The 13,027-nt window shown below is 40.1% G+C and overlaps 1 protein-coding gene across 1 annotated transcript; it reads left to right on the plus strand.

Moving 5' to 3' along the window:
- Positions 1-202: 202 nt before the first annotated feature.
- LOC102462299 (P2Y purinoceptor 1-like) lies at positions 203-5,817 on the plus strand. The gene is made up of 2 exons (XM_006111491.5): positions 203-937; positions 3,808-5,817. Exons 1-2 carry the CDS (start codon positions 911-913, stop codon positions 4,786-4,788), a joined length of 1,008 nt encoding a protein of 335 aa, XP_006111553.1. The 5' UTR covers positions 203-910; the 3' UTR covers positions 4,789-5,817.
- The last annotated feature ends 7,210 nt before the right edge of the window (positions 5,818-13,027 follow it).

Genomic DNA, 13,027 nt, shown 5'->3' on the forward strand with positions numbered 1-13,027 from the left:
TAAGGCAGACAAGAAGACAGACAGTCCAAGACCCACCAAAGTATAACCCTTGGGGATACAATGATTCAGTGTTCCGGCTGTCCTGAGGTAAGTGTCACAGCTGGTGTTACACTTATTGCTGCCACAGTGATTATATTAGAGAGAGAGAGAGAGAGAGAGAGACAGACAGACAGACCTTGGAGAACATCAAAATAACAGGAAATCTATTTTTTTGACACATAACAGAAGTGTTCAGTGCCAACGTCAACAGCTAATCATGTGAAGGGAATGACCTCAAAATTAAGTCACTTTGAATTTTTTGTTGATGATGTAGCTTCTCTGAAGGGGAAGGCTATTCAGAAAACACATGCAGCAAACAGTATGTGAGCAATGACGGGACACTGAGGTAGTGGATGAATTTGAAGTCAGCCAAGGCAGGTCTCTGCTTCAGGAATCAACAGGGTGTTTATTATCTCATGGCCAAGAGGAGTTTTTTAAATTCATACTACAGTCTGGCAGTAAATCACTTGTCTTCTACATGACATACGACAGAGGAGCCAATGTATTGGTAATGAACAGGAAGAACTGAAGTTCAGCATATACAAAAGGCTGCTTGTGGAGGGTGGTGGAGCTGTTTTTTGTTTTAGCAGCTATCAGCTGGAAGATATTAGAAGCAAGGCAGAATTTCGAACTATACAGAAAATCTATCTTGACTTGCTTTTGGCTTTGGGAAAAACACTTCAGATTTCCATCCTGTGTAATCAGACACCTGCCTATATATGGAACTCTCTTCCCTCCTCCTGTGCACACACAAAGCCATTGTATCTGTGAGATTATTCACACATCTAGCCTGTCAGGGAGCTAGGCAGTTACCTCAGTAAATGTGTACTGACAGGAGTTAACAGCTTTACAAAATAGTACAATATAAGGGATGAGGATGGTGAGAACAGCTGGCCAGGTAAGTTCTTGCCACATTTCTCTTACGTGGTGGCTGTCATATTCATGATTCCATATAAAGGTAAATGTATGAGGTTTCCTAACTTGGTGTTTAAGTACAATTTCTATTGGGCAGGCAGTCATGGGCATTTATGGGGCTTTATAGTTAACTACTACAAAATGTATCAACAGTTGAGCACAAGAAATGAAGTAATGAAGTGATGCTGTCATCAAAGCACCACTTCCTTCATTCCTTTTAAATACAGGTTTTTAAAACTTATTTTAGATTCTCATTCTTGCAGTCCTGATACAGTTATTGTTGGTAAATCAATGAAAATAGAGCACAGGCCACAAAATACACAAGAAACGGGGGAAGGGAAAGCCTATTTCCTTCTTTAATATTGTACATTTAACACCAGTAAATCATTTATTATAATAACAACAACTAAAGTTTAGTTTCATTGTAGGGCAAGATTGTTGCATAATACTTTCCATGTCTTTAGACATTAAATAAACACAGATTCATTTGTGTCCCTGCAATTGTGTACCCCAAATCAAGGCTTCTAGATGGCTAAGTGAATCAAATGTTGAACAACTTATGACTGGATTGAATATTAGCTACTTAATCAATAGGACCAGAATGTGATGTTTGTAATTTATGCCAAAGGTACTTCCTGTGAAATCTGTGTGGCTACTTGTGGTTTAACGTATTTATCAACATGCATAAGGATATCAGAGTTTAGCCCAAGCCATTTGTGACTGAGGACTGATTTGAAGACTGTGGTATGAATTTGGATTCTCCTCTCACACAGGTATAACTCCTGATCTACTTCATTGAATTCAATGGAGTTACAGTCGAGTAAGAGGAGAATAAGGTTACAGATGATTTCTCTGGGACTGATCGCTCATTGATATGAACCATATATAGCTGGAATCCCCAGGGATTCTTTGCTATCTAAAAAGTGATAGTAACAGCAAGAAAAACAAAAGACCATCTAGAAAGATACATGCTGATGAAAAATATCTATAGCTAAAGTTTTGCTGATGGCTTTAATGTATAGCAGTGGACGATTATTCAGTATATTTTCAGTCTTGTTCTCTTCATTAACTATCTGCTGACCGTTTTCTCAAATTTATTTGCTATTCATAAGTGTCACTTCTGAGAATGCCTTTTGGTGTGTAGCTCTTTTCACAAGCAAATTGTTCATTATGAATATCTAGTACAGGCATGTCAAACAGGCCCCTGGAGGGCCGCATGTGGCCTGATCAAATTTTTGATACTACGTTTTGATAAAAGAATAAAGTGTGACCGGCACCGCAGTGACTGCTCACAACTGGCTGGGCCGCTCTGCATTGGGCATTCCAGCACGTGCTCATGGCCGGACGGCCACTCTGCACAGGAATCAAGAGCCTGTTCACAGCTGGCCACTGTGCTCACGCTGCCCCAGCACCTGAGGAAGAAATGTGTGGCAGTGGCGGAGGCTCTGGGACCCAGGCATTAGGTTGTGGGGGCTGGGAGTGCCTGGCTTTAGGGGAGAGGAGGGAAGTAGCTTTGGGGGAGGGGCTGGTTCTGGGGGAGAGGGGAGGCATTAGGTTGGGGGGGTGGCTCTGGGGGAGGGGAGAGGCATTAGGTTAGGGGGGACTGGGAGTGCCTGGCTCTGGGGGAGGGATGAGGCATTGGATTAGAGCAGAGGCGGTCTGGGGGAGCAGAGGGGTATTGGGTTAGAATGGGGGTATGGGAGTGCCTGTCTCTGGGGGAGAAAAGGGGGATATTTTGTTAACATTTTGTTTATTTATTCCCAAATAAAATCACAAAATGTATATTAATTTTATATCAATAAATGTCATTTTTTTTGCAATTGCATGAATATTATATGTTTATGCAAAATCTCAAACTTACAAAGTATCTGAAATTTCCACAGAAGCCTGTTCTATTTGATTAACCACGGTCTATACTTGTTTTTATTTAAACAAAACAAGTTACGTATCATATAAAAAAAGTACCTTAAATATATATTTAAATTAAGAATTATTTTATATGGGCAAATAATTTTACATATCAAATTATTGTATTATATAAAAACAAGACCTGAAAAATTATAAAATATACCTAAAACATAATCTATATTAATAAATAATTATGACTTTCCGATAGAAGTACATTTTCTTTGGTGGCCCTGAAAGCTATCAGTTTTCATTTGTGCGGCCCTCAGTAGGCTTCAAGTTTGACATGCCTGGTCTAGTATATGAAATTCAAGGTTGATGACTAGATTTGAGTTGGCTTATGGGACACACACTGTGTTTTTGGACTCTGATTGGCTGAGCATAAATTCCAGAAACAGATTTTGGTGCAGGTATTCACATCTACAAATCAAAAACGTGCTTACCACAATTATGCTCAAATATTTGCTAAAAATTTGCTATTTCTGGGAACACTTCCACCAGCAGACTAGTTTGCTTGGAAGTTCACAGAAAACGAATGCAACATGGATATTAACATTATCAAAGTGAATTCATGGAAATGAATACTAATGAATGCTTCTCCCTTGGGGCCCACGCTAGCAGTGAAGAGTCAAAAGGACTGACTCATCTAGATAGCACTGGCTTAAGTCAGGATTAAGTCCACGGATGTCAGTGGAGTTACACTAGCGGACCTGATGAATCAGTCCTATAGCTACTATTATGAGTCTTGATCCAAAGCCCCTACAAATCAATTGGCGTCTCTATTGAGTTTGGTGGGTGGGGGATCACACCTATTCTGATTAATGTGTCATGATAAGACCCACGAGTGAAGATTCAGACATCTCATTTTGGTGGTGATGGGAGAAGAGCAGACTTGTCAGTTGATAATGTCGCACCTTGGTGAAATCAGTTTGTTTTGTATTTGGACAGAAAGCAGAGGCAGACTTTTGTGGAAGTGCTGTGAGCATCCTCGGCACCATCCAGAGAACACTCATCCCAGGGACCTTCCTCTTTATCCTGGTTGTGGGGCTAACTTTGAATGTGTCTGTCATCTGGGTCCTTGTGTTCCGGGTGAAGCGCTGGAACAGGAGCACTGTTTTCCTCTGTAACTTGGTTTTGGCTGACATCACTTGGATCTTAACCCTCCCCTTCCTGATCTACTACCATCTCCATCAGCTGCACTGGATCTTTGGAGATGCTCTTTGTAAGATTACCAGGACAATTTACCATGTTTGCTATTACTGCAGCATCTACTTTGTCACTTGTCTGAGTGTGGATCGCTATTTGGCCATTGTGCATCCATTAAAATCTTTGTGGTTGTTAAATAAACAACAGTCGCTACTGATTTGCCTCTCCATATGGGCAGTAACTAGCTTGGTCAGTGTGCCAATCTCCTATGTTGCCAGCACTCAGATATGCCCAGACAACAAAACTATCTGCTCTCTTTATGTATTTTCCAGCTGCACCTATATAACACTGCCCCTTTCCATGTGCTACACGGTTGCTGGTTGCTTGCTGCCTTTCACTGCTATTTGCTACTGTTACTGCAGCAGTGTCAGGACATTGCAAAAGACTGGCCTTCATCACTCTCAGAAAAGGGATAAGCTCACCAAGATCATGTACTCTGTTCTGATCATTTTTGCTCTCCTTTATTTTCCTTACCACCTGTCACGAAACACCTGCATCTTCTTTAGAGCACTGTGGTCCCATGCCAGTAGGTCTATTGAGCATGCAGATACTGTGTTCTTTGTAGAGATAGCAGTGTGTAGCCTTAATACTTGCATCAACCCTCTCTTCTGTTTCCTGGCAGGTGGGGATTTTCGAGACCAGGTTTGCAAAATAGCCTCCTCTTACTCTCACACCAGAATCTGGAGGACTCTGCAACAAAGGACCTCTGTGTATCCAGCATAATTCTATTCCTCCACAAAACTAGTTGTGTCAAGATGACAACTATGAGCAGAATTTTAGCCCCTTTATAGTCAATGGCAAAACTCTAATGACTTCAGTTGTCAGGAATTCCCACCTTGGAGATGTTTTGATCTCTCAAACTTGTAAGAAGCATTAACTGGGGCAATTTAATTCCAGATACGTGGGAGATGCTTATAAGCAATAAAATTATTTAGTCTAAAATTAGTGAAATAGCCTAGGTCTATTTCATTCAAAACGCTAAAAATTAATGAAGTGGTAAGGAGAGTTGGCTGGAAAATGAAACTAATGGGCTAAAATATTACCATTTCAGAAGGTTGAAAACGGATCCTTTTTTGGTCAAAATTGATCATGACACTTTAAGCAAATGTACCACTGAAAATGTTAACAAAATGACTACCATTGCACCTCCCAAAACCAGGACACTCTGGTCTGGCAACATCCAGGGTCTAGAAGCCTGGTCGCAGAAGGGATGGCAGCAGTGGATCTGGGGTCAGAGCTAGCAGCCCAGCTGCAAGCAGCAAGACTGGCAGCCCAGTGAGGCTGGCAGGAGGGGAGCCAGACAGCAGTCCAGTGTGGCCAGTTGTGGGGGGAAGCAGCTGGGGCTGAAGCAGAGCCAGTGGCAGGAAAAGGGTGGTGGGCAGGGGGTGCTGCTGGCAGAGGACCTCCCCTGGTCCTGCAAATGCCCTCGTTCCAGACCGGTCAGATCCATAGGGTGCCAGACCAGGGAGATCCAACTGTATTGACATTTTTCACTTACCAGAACCCTCGTTCTGATAAACAAATATGTTTGTTTATTGACTCTTTTTTTCCCATTTTTTGAAAATTTCAACATTTTCAATGCTTTTCATATTTTTCAAAGATGTTTTTAAGTATGTAATTTTAAAGGAAAAATTGTATACTGACAATTTTTCAAAAATGCTGTTTTGAAAAAAGTCCATCTTGTAACAAAAAGCTTCTCACTCAAAAAATAAAGTATCTTGGATTCAAGAAAACGTCTGCTTCTGGCAATGATTTCAAAGGGAATAGATGCTTGCATTACTTTTGCTCACCTGCGAAAGTAGAAAGTGCATTTTCCTCTTGCTGAGGCTTCTCAGTCCTCCACTTCCAATTCTACTTCACAAATTATTTACGATTTCTCCATTCTGGTTTCATTGCAGCTACCTGGATTTTCTCCCTGTGCTTTAGGGCCTACAGACAAAAATCAATAAATTGTGATAAGGTTACAAAACCTTTCAAAGATTATTCATTCCAAACATATTGTGGTGGATAACCATCACAGGCTATTTCACTTCTCTAAGGCTGTGTCTACAATGGCATGATTTTGCACAAATACTCTTTAACGCAAGAGTTCTTACGGTAAAGTATTTCCACAAGAGAGCGTCTACACTGGAATGTGCCTTTGCGCAAGAGGTGTGCTTTTGTGAAAGAGCATCCATGCCAGTGTGGACGCTCTCTTGCGCAAAAAAGTGCAGATGACCATTTTAGCCATTGAGCTTTCTCACGCAAGAAATTCATGTTGCCTGTTTACACTGGTCTCTTGCACAAGAACAGTTACACAAGAGGACCTATTCCTGAGCGGGAGCATCAGAGTTCTTGCGCAAGAAGCACTGATTTCACACATTAGAACATCAGTTTCTTGCGCAAGAACTCCCCGCCAGTGTAGACAGGCAGCATGTTTTTGAACAAAAGCGGCCGCTTTTCCACAAAATCATGCCAATGTAGACACATTGCACCCTTAGATCGAAATGAGCTACTCAATTTGAGCTATGCAAATTGCACAGCCTATTTCAAGTTCATTTTGAAATAGTTTATTTCAAATTTTGGCACTGTTTACACAGCGCCAAATTTTGAAATAGAGTGCTATTCCAAAACATCTCTTACTCCTTGCGGGATGAGGTTTACAGGGATGCCAAAATAGCATGCCCATTATTTCAAAATCTATTTGGAAATAGCGGGAGTGCTCAAAAGATGTGGAATAGATATTTTGGGATACTTCCAGTATTCCGAAACAGCACCGCAGTCTAGACATGGAGTAAAAGAACAGATACTGACACATTAGGAGATACTGGGTGTTCAGATGCAATCAGGAACTGAAAAGCTTAGTTTGCACTATTTTCCCTCCTCATCAGCAGAGACCAGAAAGGGCACGATTCTGATCTTCCTTCCAAAGGCATATTTCAATAGAATTATATCAAAATGAAAAGTTTTGCAAGTGAGATCAAAATCAGACCCCACTTTTAGCAATCCTTGTCAACCATTCATTATTCATTTTCATTTCATGTTAATGTATTACTTTACATCTTTCCATTCATTAAGTCTTGGAGAAGCGTGTGAAAAAGGCTAAAATCTCAGCTAATTGCATCCTTACTAAACTGGACACATTCATTAAGAATAAGGACTCACTTTCAGAAGTACTAAACACCCAGAGAGCTCACTCAGTACTTCTGAAATTCAGACCACAAAACTAACTCAAGACAACTTTTGCTTAAAGAGTGGCATTCACCCAAATGCAGGGTTACCACACCTGGCCTTTTGCACCACTTTGTTTCTTTACTATGAAGTGGAGCATAGATAGAATGGCCATTCATGGAGGTTTCTATCACAATATTTGCGAAAGAGAGGCTCCATAAAGTCATTCAGATAGCTTACCAGGAGCAGGCTAGAGAAAGAGACAGTGGATTGGCACTTCTGAGGATCCAGAGCCCCACATTCTGTTCATGGATTTCCAGACCTCACATCCCTGCAGAATTCCCTGCATAAATACTAATGCTCTCTAAGAAGATTCCATTACATATAAGGTAGTGCTTAGTTTCCTGTAGGTGAGTCCCTACAGAGAAATTTGCAGCCTTTCTTATAATTCCTTCCCTTCTGTGCCCCACCAAATCCAATGATTTTTCTCTCACTTGATGTACACTCCCATTACCATTCAGGATTTATGACTTATTCACCAAGCTTCTAGTCAAGGAGGACTGATGGGGGCTCTCTTTGGAGCCTTTTAATACTGCTGCTTAGCTGCACGGGGGTGGGGTGGCTTTTGAATAACAGGCGATTGATTTATTAAGCTTTCTGGAAAAGAACACTCAAGGCACAGTGAATGTGCGAAGCTAAGATGCCCATGCAGACTGAGACAGACTGCAGAGCTTGATACCTTAGGCGTAATGCTAACCAGATGTGAAGGTAGCTCTGGATGATTTATGGTGCACACTGATGATGAGGCATGCACCATGCAGAGGGTGATTAATATTCTTGTCATAAATCATAAAAAGTAGGCATCATGCTATGAAAATCTGTGGGAGCAATGAAACCAACTCAGTTTAGAGGGTGACATAATATTAGACTGTCTGGACCCATGGATTCAATAGAGAGCTTTAGCAGGATAAATGGCCTCCAGGGAATGCTGTTTCCATGAGCTACAAGGTGCCTCCCAGTAGAAGAGTGTGGATGTGAACACAACTGTGCAAACAGAAAGGATTTTTTAGAAAGTATTTGCATCTCAGTAATTCAGATTAGGAGTTTGTGGCTAATGAAGAATTTCAAATTAGTGCTCATAAAAAGCCAGAAGTCTGTTATTGGCATTATTCAAAATTCATGGACATCAATGTGAGCCTATGCTATTAATTCAGTGGATTTTGGACCCTTAGAAAGGAGCCAACAACCAAAAGTCACGGCTGTCTGACAACTTGCTCAGTGTGAAAGGAACTGGTGGTCTCCAATTTTTAGTAGACAAGTGCTGTGTCACAATTGTCTCGAATTGATACGAATCGTAGGAGGCTGAATCTTCTTCAGAAACACTGAATGGGCATGAAGACTGGGCTACTTTCTAAACTTCAAAGGTGGTGACATTATGTTGAGCATATTGCCTTACCACTGTCCATGCAGTCCCTGTTGAGGTGGATAAATTCAGACAGACAGGCTGCATTTGCAGGTCTGTTCATCTTGACACCTTCTGAAAAAGGGATTACATGCAAGTTTGAAAAGTTACCATGGGAGAAACTTAAGCAAAAGAACAAGAAAATAGCAACAATGTTTAACAAGTTACATGCTGCAGGAATTCATTATTCATCCAATGAACTCCCCCCACCCTCTTTATTGTGATCGCAGGACCTCTGGCAGGCAGCTGTAATGCTGCATTTGCAGAGCTCAGATGGTGCTCTCTCCTGTCTGTTTACACAGATCTCATGTTTGACTCCTGCTTTCATGTTGTTTAATGGACATTTTTCATGAGTAAGGCATGCTTAATATTTTGGAAATATCCCTTCTTTATTCCTGAGCAGGACTTTAGAACATCTAAAGTGAAATAGTTACTGAAGTATCTATGATAGGTTTAGGATCAAAGCATAGGGACTTTGTGAGAAGTTTAGCTAGGAAAGGGTAGAAGACCACTTAGCAAAATGCATCATATTCAGTAAAACGGCTAAATCTTTATATTGAGTCAAATCCTCAAATCCCTATTTGATTTTTTTTTACAGAGGATGTAAACGAGCAGCCCAAGTAAACAGTTCAGGGTTTTGTTTTTTTAATTTTTAATCATGGCTATTTCTTAATCAGCTATGCAACTGTGGAAATTTGCATTTTAAATATGCAGTGCGAGATGTGTTGCCCCAAAGAGTTTTAATTCTCCACCTAAAAATTCAGACTTAGTAATTTTATATTGCAGGTTTCCTATAATCTGGGATATAAATGTATGGAGCTTCATCTAGCAATGCTGGTGGCAATGGGAGTAGGACTCGGGCCATACTTTTTCTGAAAGGAGCGTACATTGCTCTGTGATACACCATGCCAAACATGGGGAATAGTACTTTCTTCCTAATTTGTCATCTAATTGCACATAGCTAATTGCATTTGAAGCCACAGCTTTCTCTAACAAAGCCAAAATACTCCTCCACGCCACAGCAGGGTCTCTTCCAACATGTAACAAGAATGTTTGGGTATAAAAGATGTCAAATTAGTATTATATGATGAAAAGAAATTAGATGAACCACATGCCCAGCATCTGTATAGTCTGTTCCCTGAGACATTTGGAAATTAACTCTGTGTTCAGGAGATGCCAATGTTTCTAGTTACACAAGATCACTTCAGGATCCCAGGTATTTCAAAAGTAATGGAAAGCAGGAGGGTGCAGTGTTTCAGCCTCAAACTAATAAGTGTTGGACACCCCTGATCCCTTGTTCCTATGAACACAGCACAGACGTCAATGTGCTCATTAGCAGTGTCCTAAAATAAAGCATACGTTTTCCTGCCATTTTTAATGATGTACTGTTTAAATGTTCCCAGAGGGAAAACAGACACACCCTAGGTATTGAACAAAGCTACATCAACACAGTCATTCTACTGCACAGGCTCACTCTGAACATTTTAAAATCCTAAGCTCTCCTATATGGTTTGTGGTAAGAGAAAGGATATTTATTCTCATGTTTACTTTGAAAAATATGGACTCTTTCCCCAAAGAAAATGCCAACCATCATTTAGCTCTTTAAATATTTATCATGAAACAAAAGCCAAAAATCTTTGTTGTTTGTAGGCAATGAGAGATGTGTTTCAAAAGGTAACAGATTATCAAGACCTGAGACAAACAACAACTAGAGCTGGTTTGGGTATTTTCGTATGGTTGTGATAATGAGAAAAATGAAATAGGAAATTTCCTCAGAAAATTAATAGCCATGACAAGATTTTTGCCAACTTAGACAGGTCTTGTAAAAAATTCTGCAAGAGCGCTGTATCTGTTCACACAGAAGAGTTACACAATAGACAGGAATGACTCATTAAGACTCAAAGTTTTTCATTAACATCTCTGCTCACTAATCCAGATTTTCTAAAAAACCTTTATTTGAGCATCGCCATAGATATGAAACCCCTCCAAAATGGATATTATAGTGTTGGGGCTTTTTTATGCTAAAGAGATATTTTTAGAACGGGTGGGTCAGGAAGACAAGGACCCAAAAATGGCTTTTTAAACAGCATTAAGGCAACAAAGCAACAAAAGAATCGGGCACCATCCTTCTAGAGGGGCTGGGCTGGATTCTTATTTACACAAAGATGCTTTTAAACAGCTGTAGTAATGTTAAAATGCATTAAGGCAGCATAAATTATTTTTACATTCACTTTAAACCCCACCTTTACACTTGAAGAGTGGTGAAAAGTATTCTTATTTACTGTAAGGCTAAGCCATGCTTGTCTGTTGTATGAGAGCAATTAAAGGGTGTTATTAAAACAAAAACAAAAATAGGCTAGATTAGATATAATAAGGTAAAACAGGATCTAGGCAAGTTATTTAAATATCTCATAACAGCATTAATAAATGAACACATGTTAACACCACTGTACTTGACCAGATTTCAATGTAGGTAATTATTTATCATTAAGGTCCACACACCTAAACTTTTGTGCAGTGTTCCAATGCACTGCTAAAATGGTTGCTATTTCACTCAGAGGTAGTTGCACTTCTATATAACTGTTTGCTAAAGATCTTTGGGATCCTCTGATATTAAATTTTGGATCAGAACAAGAATGCAAAATATTGATGTTGCTGTGATAGCCAGAAACAAGTTAAGCATGCATATTTAGTCCTATGGCATGAATAAAGTTTATGACACCAAATTTTTCTATGACAAAGCAGATAAGCGACAGGTATTATAATGCAGTGTTGCTTTGTTTGACACTTTAACTGGGCTTTGGCAATTGTTGATGGTTTCTGATAGACCGCTAGATACCAAACAAAATATTCTATGTTAAACTAGTTGGGAAAAAATGAATCTAGAACCTCCTAGTGTAGCTAGAAAATTTAAAACTGCAGAGCAATCAAATGCGCTATCCTAAAATCAAACTCTCTGTGTTCAGGCTGAAATACCATACACTCATACATACAGTAAAAAACAAACAAACAAAAAGCCCCATTTATATTGAATTGTATTATTCACTTCCACCACCAGAGGGAACCAGCAATACCTTCAACCAAATAAAGCATGCCCTTGATTCTGATTTGTCAAATTAACTTTTAAATTAACCCAGAATCAGTCTCTGACATTATAATCAAACCTGAAAACTCGAGTGCTTTAAAACAGAAGCATACCCTTTCAATGAATGCCCTGGATTAGTGCAATAATTTAATTTTTCTCTTTCTTCTTATTAGAATTATTAATGTTATCCCTTTGCCAAGCAAATGCAATGACATGGGAGTGGAAGGAGGGAAGAGAGGGCTTTGTAGTGAGTCAGTTTCTCATTGGAAGAGAAAACGGTGACTAAGGAGTCTAAGAATATTTCCTAATTTAATTTATTCGGTTCACTTTGAACAGAGTTTGCCAGCAGAGCTACACGCAGAGGATTCTTCTTGCCAAGACTGCACAATCCATCCCTGTGCCAGATCCCTGTTAGATCCTGGATCTGTGTGCGTGTGTCTTTTCTTCTGCCCTAGCTGTTCCTGTGCTCTCACCCTAAAGCCCCAGGGTTGTATTTGCAATAAGCATAGGCTAAATCAGAGTCGATCCAAGCATTAACTTTCTTTCTGTCTGACTGCTTAGGAACTGTTCAGACTAGTTCAGCTAAAACCACATTCAGGAGATTCACAAGAGGAGAATACTTACAGGGGCTTTGAAACTAGACTGTAGGTGGCTTTTCAGTGCTATAATGGAATAATATATTCCAAAGTATGGCATAATCAGAGACATTTTTTATTTGCTTTAGGGGAACTTCCAGCTACCCAAATGAGATCAGGGTCCCATTGTGCTAGATGCTTTGCAGACACACTAGAAGACACTATCCTGTCCTTGAATACTTCACAATTTAATAAACCGTGTATGTATATATCTTACAGAAACTCTCAACATAGGCTACTGAGGAATTTTTGGGTGGGACTGGCACCTTGCACCTCACTCCAGGATAAAGCAAGTCTCAGTTATAGGAGACAGGCAAAATCATCAAGGAAGCCACATTAACCAAGCTACAACTACATGCTGCATTGGCTGAGTTTCAGCACACCACAGAGACCTCAGTCATGGATGACCTCCCAGCACAATGGGTCGAGGCCACAGAATTGACCATTGATTAGGTGCTACGAATCAGGCCTTCAAGTCATAACTGAATTAGTCATAGGCTGTTTTAAATTCTGCCGAGGACCAGCACAGACCTTGGTGGATAGAATAGCATAAAGATGAGTTAAAGCCATCTTTGTGTCTCATTTTCTTAGCAGTGGCTAAGAATCTGCCACAGGATCCATTTAATGAGT

Source organism: Pelodiscus sinensis, chromosome 5 (genome assembly GCF_052426305.1).
Source record: "Pelodiscus sinensis isolate ZL-2025 chromosome 5, ASM5242630v1, whole genome shotgun sequence".
In the NCBI taxonomy this organism is placed as follows: Eukaryota; Metazoa; Chordata; order Testudines; family Trionychidae; genus Pelodiscus; species Pelodiscus sinensis.